Raw genomic sequence first — 10,276 nt, forward strand, 5'->3', positions numbered from 1 at the left:
ACAACACAATCGAAGTAAAGCTAGTCTAGCTAGCTATTATAGCACCGAAAGTAATTAAAACCAACGTCGCAAATCCTAGATACAACGCCAAAACCAACGCATATAAAGCTACAGTTGCACTTACCTAGCCTGGTCCTAACGAGACTCGAGTCTGGGCTCGCTCCATTGACCAGCGTTGACTTCCTTGTAGGCGGGTACTCTGTTGAAGTTTAAAACTATTGGATCTTCTTAGAGCCACTCTGATCTGCCATAACCAGAGAATGTTTAATAAAGGTATCATATAATCCTAAGTATGTGTACACTTATGAAAACTTTTGTCTTTCTGGTTGGACGTTTGATATTAGTTACACAATAGGTCTGAGTCTGACGGTGATATAGGCCTAGTAAAAACAACATGGCCCCAGCTGCAGCAGCTGCAAGCACACACCACAATTACCCCAGAAACGGACCCTCTGTAGTTTAACCCTTGTGCTGACTTCGGGTTACATGACCCAAAGGTTCATAACAAACCATTGTTGTGTTTAACCAATTTTACCAAATACAAAAACAAATAAAAATAATTGTATTTTAACTGTCGCAATGTGGGGGGTCTGAGACCAGTTTTGGTATGCGGTAAAGTTGTCGCAATATGACGGTGGGTCACAATGACTGATGGGTGAGAATGACCCGAAGATAACACAAGGGTTTATTAGTTATACTGATTGAACATTTTTATTTGAATATGGCAACACTTTCTTTTAGCTTAAGATTACTCCCCATTCCTTAGTAAAAGTTGCTCTAAGCAGCTTTGGGAATATATTTTGGGAGGAAGCTCTTAGCTAAGAACTTTTATTGCTCTTTAGGACAACTTTTAGTGGTAAGACAATGTTTTGTGAATATGGCCCCAGATCAGAAAAGTTGTAACCATTATGTCTACCAAAAATGAGCATGTTTTACTTCACTTGGCCCCATAAATATGTACATATTACAAATGGTAAGGTTTTTGTAATAGTATTTTTTTTATTCTATCAACATTACATAACCAAGAATAATTTGACACTGATAAAAGGAACATGCATTGGAAGGTCAAAAGAGCAAACATGTCTGATCCGTACAAACATGAACAAGTACAATAAATAAACATCTAAAAGTAACATGATGAAGCAGGCTTTTTTAAGTATCCGTCAACAACCAAGGCATCATGGAAAGTGCAGACAAAATTCTGTAGCAACAGTAATGGAAGTAAACTTTAATAGTTGGTATGTAGTTAACATATTATTAAAGCTCTCGTAGGTGTGTACGGGTGTGACACAGCAGCAGTCATGACTTCCAGACCTCCAGGTGCTCAGACCCCAAAGATGACCCTCAGGTCGGCCAGGGAGAGCTTGGTGAAGGAGCCTCCAGTCCCAGAGAGTACCTTCTGGGCCAGCTCCTTCTTCTTCTCCTGCAAGGTGGAGATCTTGTCCTCCACTGTGCCTTCACACACAAACCTGGACCAGGAGCCACTATGTCAATATCAGGTTTACACTGTTATCCTATACACTCCTGCTATATCCCTGCCTTCACCTCCTCCGGTCCTCACCTGTGGATAGTAACGTCTCTGTGCTGGCCCACTCTGTAGATGCGGTCACACGCCTGGTCCTCCAGAGCCGGGTTCCTAGCAGAAGTCACACCCGTTCAGGGGTCAAAGGTCATTGTATAAACGTACCCCCCCCTCCCCTAAAAAACAACAACAACACAGTTGCAAATATGCAGCCCCAGAATCAGGGAGGGCAGGTGTGTGTGCCTCACCAGTGCATGTCCATAAGGAAGAGGTGGTTTCCACCAATCAGGTTGATGCCCACTCCTCCAGCACACAGGGACACCAGCATCACCTGCAACACAAGTTAACATAACTCACACAAACCCAGTCGCCTGCACTGTAACAGACAGACACACAGATCTATTTGTTGCACAGTAACAGCCCCCCTCCCCCCCCCCCAGCAGGCTGTGGTCTAGTGCTGTGCTCAGGGTCATGTCTAGTACCTGTGCTCCTTTAGGGTTGGTGTTGAACTCCTCCACCAGGTCCATGCGGCGCTTCGGGTTGACGGTGCCGTCGATGACCGCGAAGCGCAGGCCCATCGCCCTGAGATGCACTGCCACGATGTGGAGCATGCTGGTCCACTGGGACACGATCACACTGTGGCGCACCGACGCACACTTTAGTTTTTCATGTTCACCGAGATGCGTGTATGCAGCACCAGGGTGTGAGGTTGCGGCGGACTGACCTTTTCTGATCTTCGCTCCTCATCCGGATCTCCTTCAGCTCAGTGAGGATGGCGGAGATCTAAAACCCAACACAACACCAATACCATCGGACCGCATACAATAACAGACACCGTAAACCCCACTTAAAGCAGCCTTCTCGATCATCAGAGCCGTAGCGTCTGGGCTGCCGGGCCTCGTCACCTTGGTGCTCTCTGTCGTGTCCTCAAACAGGCGGGAGGCGAAGCGGCTGCCGTTGAGGGACACGGTGTCCTCGGGGTCGTGAGAGGACGGTTCGGCCAGACACAGGGCGCTCAGCTGCTCCTCCAGGGACAGACTGACGCCGTCCCCCTGCAGCTCTGTCTGGTCCAGGGTCTGGGGGGCGGACGCGCGCGCAAACACACACGTACCAATTACTAATAGAGCTCAGTCAGATCCAGTCTTTGGGCCATTGCAGATGCAGAAGCGTCACTTTGCTTTGCATAAGAGGAAGCTGTGTGTGTTTATCAAGTGAGTCCCTCATTAAGTATGTACCAGCACGTAACCTTAACATTGGAAACATCGGTGTGCATGTGTGCAACAGTGTAAGAGTTTGTCTACCTGTTGGTATTGTGAGTGCGAGTCAGAGTACGCGTATGTGTACATGTAGCTGTGTGTGTGTGTGTGCACGACGGCTGGGCTGTGTGCGAACCTTCTTCAGCAGGGACAGGTGGCAGCAGCATTGTCGAAGGCGCAGCAGCAGAGACAGAATGTGGACGGTGCTGGAGGCCTGGGGCTGCTGGGAGGACAGGGGCTCTGTCTGAGACAGGCCAAACTCCTGTGCCACTGGACACAAACACACATACACACCAACACGTGTTCAAATTCAGAGACCAAAGGGCAGACACATACTAGTTTAAGACTACGCATCCTTGCCTAAGGACACTTATACAAACAGCGGAGTCAGGTGGCTGAGCGGTTAGGAAATCTGTAATCTAGTAATCTGAAGGTTGCCAGATCGATTCCCGGCCGTGCCAAATGACATTGTGTCCTTGGGCAAGGCACTTCACCCTACTTGCCTTGGGGAGAATGTCTCTGTACTTACTATAAGTCGCTCTGGATAAGAGCGTCTGCTAAATGACTAAATGTAAACAGGTATCAGACAGCGTGGATGGGCTCGACCCCTGACCTTTATTAAAGGGATTGGAGTCGCTCCCCTTCTTCATCTCTCCTCCCTCATGTCTCTTCAGATAGTTCTGCAGCGTAGATCTAGGAGAACAAAGCAGCTTGAAACCTGCCACCAGAGGCTGGCATGGTGTTTGCCGTCTGAGAAACTGCATTTGCTGTAGCAGGGAAATCTAAACAGTCTTCCATCACTCTGTCTAATGGAAGATGAGGTGTTACCTAGAACGTGCAAACACCACGTCATAAACAGACTGCTCCTGTTCTGACAGCTTTAGTCGATGCACCTGGCAGGTCCTGTCAGGGAGAGACACCTGCAACACAGAGGGATTTCAGAAAGTGTGTGTGTGTTAGCTTGTCTGGTGGAATGTGTGTGTGTTTATTAGTGTGTCTATGTGTATATTGGGGTGTGTGTAGCGATGCGTGTGTACCAGAGGTTTGCCGGCGGAGTCCCGCTGGTCCTTGGTGCGTCGGAGCAGCAGAGCCCTAGTCAGGAGGTTGAGTCTCTCTCCTCCTCGCTTGGAGCCGTTGTCCACCTGGGCCTTCCACAGCTTGAACTCATCAAAGGGGGAGCAGCGCAGGAACCTGCAACACAGCACAGGTCACTGCACACGCTCAGAGCAGCACAGCTCCCTGCACACGCTCAGAGCAACGCTGCTCACCGCACACGCTCAGATCAACACAGCTCACTGCACACGCTCAGAGCAACGCTGCTCACCGCACACGCTCAGATCAACACAGCTCCCTGCACACGCTCGGAGCAACGCTGCTCACCGCACACGCTCAGATCAACACAGCTCACTGCACACGCTCAGAGCAGCACAGCTCACTGCACACGCTCAGACAGAGCAACACAACTTAGGACATGGCCGAGGCTGCATGATGAGGCGGCTTACTTGAGCAGGGAGTACATGTCCAGCAGGTTGTTCTGGATGGGAGTCCCTGTGACGGCCCACCGCGCCCGGGCCTTCAGCTGACACACTGCCAGGGAGGTCTGGACCTTGGGGTTCTTGATGTTGTGGGCCTCGTCCAGAACCACACGGGCCCAGGACACACGCATCAGGGGGGCGTGGTCCGAATGCTGGGGGGCGGGAACAGAATGTGAGTGACATGTCTGGGTACCACACCAGTCCCTCCTAGCCCAGAGTTATGACCACTGCTGTCGTACCCCAGCCCCGCCTTTCAGTTAAAACCACCCCCACTCCCGCCTCTATGTTAGATCCAACCCCGGTATGACACCCCTGTCTGGTGTGTGAACACGTGCGTACCACATGGTCAGCATCAGCGCCAGGCTTCTCTGCATCCTCCTTCTGGACCGGGATCTCCTTGGAGACCAGACTGTAGGTGGTCACCACAATGTCATGCTCAGCAAGCCTGGTGGAAAAAGGAGAGCAACATAAGTGTGTTGGCGAATGAAGCCGATTCTGGTTGCGTGTGTGTGTGTGTGAATATGCATTGCTGTGTGTGCGTTTATGCATTGCTGTGTGTGTGTGTGTGTGTGTGTGTGTGTGCACGCTTGTGAGCGATAGCTCGGCTCTCACACGCTGGCCCTCCTCTGGCGGTTGGCTCCGTGGTACAGACACACACTCAGCTTCCCGCTCTTCACGTGTCTCGTGACCTCGTTCTTCCAGTGGTGCACCAGGGAGGCGGGGCAGATGATCAGGGTGCCCTTGGACACCACCTGGGTGGAGTCTGACACACACACACACACACACCTATATGATATCTAGCATTCATATGACCTCTACTGTACAGATTAATAAATCAAATCAAATGTATTTGTATAGCCCTTTTTACACGCAAGCATGTCACAGAGGGCTTCACATACGCCCATAGAACTGCCCCTCAACCAACCTAAACCCTCAAGGAAGACAAGGAAAAACTCCCAACGGGAGAAAAAATGGAAGAAACCTTGGGAGGAGCAGTTCAGAGAGGGATCCCCTCCTCCAGAGACGGTTGGCAAGAGATAGGAGCAGAACACAAGCTAAACATAGTCATACAGTGTCAATGGGTTTTGAAACACCAAAAATCCCCTGTAGCCTACAGTACTTGAGCACAGGTATGATATACCTATGACAGTTCATAATGAACAGATAAATCATGCCATACTCCTACTGATGCAGTATGTGACACAGGACAGAGAGAGTGGACAGTTACCGTTCTTGGAGAGCCAAGCATCTGGTTTAGTCTCCTCCTCCTCCTCCTCCTCCTCTCCTTTCTTCTTTTTCTTCTGGGACAGTATGAGGGCGATCATCGTGAGGGTCTTCCCAAGACCCATGTCATCCGCTAGGGGAAACACGGCATGCATAAAGCTTCCTCTGACTCTCCATACCAGAGCAGCTGGAGAGCTAGGGGCCCAGGTGGTCGCTACGCCACTGTTGTCATCCGAGACATCTAGACTGTTGCACCCCCTTGTGGATAATAGTGAGAATACACTTAAAACTCCTGCACAAACGACCTCACAGGACAAACAATGCGTTATCCTCAAAATCAAAGGCCTAAAAACACGGTTAGGAATAAGCATATGTTGTGGCGTGAATTGATTGATGTTATGTACTAAACTAAAGTGACGGGATGTCCATAGCAGTGGAAAGAGCTGAGCTCAACGTGTCATTATCTAACGGGTTGTACTTTGTCATAAACTGTCTCATGAGAAGTGGTGCCGGAATGGGAAAACCCCATATTCTCAAGGGATAAAAAAAGAGGGGCACTGCCAGAGTTTAGAAGGAGAAACCATAGAACGGAAGCCAGGAAAAGGAGATCGTTCTCCTTTTTCAGTAAACATGACCCCCAGAGGAGGAGACAAGGGAACAGAGAGCAGGTAGAGCTGACTGATAGAGCGGGTACCCATGACTGCATCATGAAAAGGTAAATGACCTGTGAGAAAGGGTGGGATAATATTGGGAAAGTTGTATGTAGGGAGGGGGAATTTCTAGCCTGGTCCTAACCAGACTCTCATACATTTCATTTGAACATTCAGTCTGGGATTGCTCCATTGACAAGTGTTAACTTCCTTGAAGGCGAAACTCTATTGAAGTTTAAAACTATTGGATCTGCCCAGAGCCACTCTGGATCTGCTATTACCAATCGCTAATGTTCGCCTTAGCCAATTCCTTCACCACTAACGGAGCTGGCTGGAAAATCAAACAAACCCTGTGGGGATCAAAGATTGTTCTTGCCCCGGCTTTAACTTCTGGATATTCAGCAGGGTTGCCACAACGGATCGAATGGACTCGCATCTTTTTCCGCCGCCATTTCGGAACTACAACTCAAACTAATTCCCAGACCTAGTACAGAAGCAAAATGAAAATTGAGCCGAAGTACATAGGCGGGCAGAGCCAGGCTAGGGAATTTCCTCATTCTTCCTATAAATATGTGCTAGATCTTAGAAGTCTCTAGCGTTTTTGTATTCCTGTATCTACTGCTGCTTTGCTGAATAAACCATCAAGCCACTTGAAAGACATTCCACTTTTTTGGGACCCAAAACCCATCTGACGAATGAAAATATCCTACAAATATGGAAACAGGAAGCTATGAACTGATTACCCAGAATTCCTCCGCAGGGCATCTGAGTCTCTCTCCAGAGCAGCCAGGCCAGCGCCCTCTTCTGGTGGGGCAGCAGAGGCACCTGGCCATGGAAAAAAGACATAAAACACCTCACTGCAACATTATACAGGTTACCTCAACATTAACACTGGGGGGTTTGTCGAAGAGTATCTTGATGCCCTGTGTATCTGTGATGGTCCAGTTTCTTGTATGCATCTGTGGTATCACCAGTTTGTTGTGTGCGTTTCTGGGTCGGTACCTTGATGCCGCGTGGGTCGGCGACCTCAGCGTTGGGCCCGGGGCAGGACTCCAGAGAGCTGTGCAGGTGGTCGATAGCCTCACAGGTAGCGTTCTTCACCGCCAGAAGACGGTTGTCCGTCATCCTGCCTCCATAGAACGCCTGGTTGTGGGGCGTGGCTATACGCAAGGACACAGGGCAGAACTCGTTCCAGAACCAGGTGTTTGTTTATGATACAGGCAGGCGAAGAGAAGAAAAATGCTGGAGAGGACCCATAGTGGGTGCTGCCTGCCTCCATGTTGAGTGTGGCCCTACCTCCATGCGGGGTGTGGCCTTGGCTGAGTTCTAGCCCCAAGGCTCCTCCTGAGGCCTGGAGCTGGGGGGGTGGAGGGCCGCTGGGCAGAAACACTGTGCCACCCTTGCGGCCGAACGGGTTGGACTGGCTGGCAGCAGGAGTTGGCAGGGCCTCGCCATGTCCTCTCTGAGGCTCTGAACGCAAACACAACAATGACTAGACACAGGCTCATGAGTCATTTTCCATGTGGCTGGAAGCACAGTTTGAGTTGTTTTTGGTTTGGGGGGGGTCACTCTGAGAGCTGCTGCTGAGAGGGCTAGGGTCTCACCTGGCTGGGAGGCAGTGACCAGACTCAAGGACTCCAGAGCATCCTCCAGGTCCTTGACCTGAGTCTTCAGCCTCTCTCCTTTATCTGGGAGGGCAGACACATTCACCACTGATAGAGTGGCCTATGGAGGGAGGGAGGGAGGGAGGGAGGTGTTGAGAGATGTTGAGAGGTGTGTTAGAGATGAAGAGTTTCATGGCCTGCAGGGTTAGTGTGAGTGTATTGTGCTTTACCTTCTTTTGTTTGAGCTGGGCTGTGAGCTGGCAGTGGAGCGCATGGGGGTCGTCTGGCGGACTTTTGACCTGAGAAGCAGACTGGAACCCTGCAAAGGACGTCAAGGTTTTCTGGACCAGAGCCACTGGAGGGGTCTGCTGTGGGCCAGGTTTCACCGACACAAACTGGACATCATCATCATCGCTTTGTGGTTTGGCCTGGCTCTGTCGTGGAGTGCAGCTCCTCTCCGCTCTCCCAGATTTTGTTGGAGCTTCCCTTGTTTGAGCGGAGAAAGGCTTGTCACATGGTGGGGTGGCGGTGTTTTCAGTATCACCGACGGAGTGTCTGTCTTTGGAGGAAGTGGCGTTCCGGTCAGGAAAAACACTCTTCCTCTCACCCGAGCTTGGCTTTTTCCCAGCATGCTTGTCAGTACCTTTGAGCACATAGATTGTTGGAGAGTCTTCATGGTGACTATTTAAGGCAGAGTGTGTGTCGTTAGTCGGCTGATTCTCGTCGCTAGAAGTTGCTTCTTCACCTCCTCTCAGGTCTCCTCTGTTGGAACCATGCTCTTTCACTTCTGCTGCCATTTCCTGAGGTGGTGTTCTGGCTCTCTTCTCTTCATCAGAGACCCTCTTCTTTATCTTCATTCCTGCTGGAAGCTGTGTACCTCTCCAGGTCTCCGATGGACTCGACTTCCCGCTTTCCTTATCCCCTCCTTTCCCCTCGACACCTCGTCTTTCGGCGCCCTCTTTATCCCTACTTCTCTGAAGCATTTCCTTCTCTGCTTTCCTGTCATCCCCCTTCCCCTGGTCCTTGCCGTTCTGGAGTGTTCTCCACTCCGTGGTGGAGTCTGGCTGTCTGGGGGCCTTGAAGGGGTTCCTGACGTGAGCCACGCTGGGAGGCTGCAGCAGGGGGTCAGACACGGGGCTCCGCTTCTCCTTCTCTGGCTGCAGAAGGAGGACACGCGTCAAACACCGATAACACTTACAACAAAGACGTTATAAAGGTTGTCTTGTTTCACTAAATGCACACATAAGGGATATCTTGTCATGCATGTTCCCTTAATAAATCATGACTTGATGTACTGGACAGTGGTGGCCTGATCGTTTCCAGGTTAAAGTGAGTGCTCAAGACTTAGGAGGGGCTTACCATGGCCCAGGGAATATTCCCACACCATTTCTGCCCTGCAGTCTTCCCCTCCAAACAGCGATAATACAACCTGACAGCAGAGGCAACAAAAGACACCTTTTTACTTCATCACATAATAGAGCAATGCATGATGGGAGTGACAGAAACACATGGAGAGGGACATAGACATGGGGGGACACACAAAGACACCCAGAGAGACAGGCACAGACACATGGCGAGGGACAGAGACATTGGGACACACACACAGACACCCAGAGAGACAGGCACAGACAGAGGGACACACTGAGAAACGCTCCTTCAGAGAGACAAGCACAGACAGACAGAGACAAACCTGTAGCATTGTTGCTGCTGGATGGGTATGAGGGTTTGTAGATCCACAATAGAACCCTCGTGATTCAGACAGTGTGATGGAGGGATGCTGAGGGTTGTATATAACATTGTCATTCCCAGTATATCATAGTTTCTATGAATTTCTGTGATACTATAATAAACTGCAGCGCAGAGCCCTTACCTGGCTTCTTGGATGAAAGCACACGTGCCTTGGCGCTCGCTACACATGTAAAAACTCTTGCCCTTATTGGGTCCATCCTTCACCCCGGTTTTCAGCATGCACATTCTGTCTGGCAGAGGAGACTATGCATTCAGTAACATTCTTTACTTACTAACGAGTGGGTGTCGTTTAAGTGGGAAGAAGCCCACATGAACACTTGGATTTTCATTATCATCCTCTGGCCTTCTAAGACATCGCTCGTTTGAAAATGATGTGTCAAGATACATACAACCTACAATCTATTCAATGTTTAATGGAATACATTGGTACTTACTGTGGACAGTGCATTTAACTTTCTCCATTCTCCCGATAGTGTCATCCACTGAAGTGAAAATGAGCCTTAGCAATATGAATTTGTATTAACCAATCGAATGTAAGTACAGCCAATCATTACCGGGTCACGCTAACGTATGCTACAATAAAAGTACAATAAAGTATTGTTTTTCTCAGTGAAACTGTTTTTCTTCATGTCATATTATATATGTATCCTGCAAAAGGTTTCTATGTGTTACATGTCTTTTATATTTGGTGAACCAAGAAAGTCGAAAATATTACTTTTCGACTAATTATTAAGAT

General features: G+C 49.5%; 1 protein-coding gene across 1 annotated transcript; it reads right to left on the reverse strand.

Moving 5' to 3' along the window:
- Positions 1 to 979: 979 nt before the first annotated feature.
- On the reverse strand, positions 980 to 10,211 carry ttf2 (transcription termination factor, RNA polymerase II). Its single transcript, XM_084688355.1, has 23 exons — positions 9,975 to 10,211; positions 9,662 to 9,770; positions 9,482 to 9,568; positions 9,151 to 9,220; positions 8,022 to 8,948; positions 7,792 to 7,912; positions 7,484 to 7,657; positions 7,190 to 7,347; positions 6,931 to 7,012; positions 5,542 to 5,670; positions 4,926 to 5,076; positions 4,653 to 4,758; positions 4,281 to 4,465; positions 3,816 to 3,969; positions 3,607 to 3,698; positions 3,392 to 3,471; positions 2,915 to 3,048; positions 2,428 to 2,598; positions 2,247 to 2,305; positions 2,005 to 2,158; positions 1,771 to 1,853; positions 1,562 to 1,636; positions 980 to 1,469 (listed from the first exon to the last, which is right to left on the reverse strand). Exons 1-23 carry the CDS (start codon positions 10,000 to 10,002, stop codon positions 1,325 to 1,327), a joined length of 3,474 nt encoding a protein of 1,157 aa, XP_084544481.1. The 5' UTR covers positions 10,003 to 10,211; the 3' UTR covers positions 980 to 1,324.
- Between the last annotated feature and the right edge of the window lie 65 nt (positions 10,212 to 10,276).

This window comes from Hypomesus nipponensis, chromosome 23 (assembly GCF_054491055.1).
Source record: "Hypomesus nipponensis isolate SF chromosome 23, ASM5449105v1, whole genome shotgun sequence".
Classification (NCBI taxonomy): domain Eukaryota; kingdom Metazoa; phylum Chordata; class Actinopteri; order Osmeriformes; family Osmeridae; genus Hypomesus; species Hypomesus nipponensis.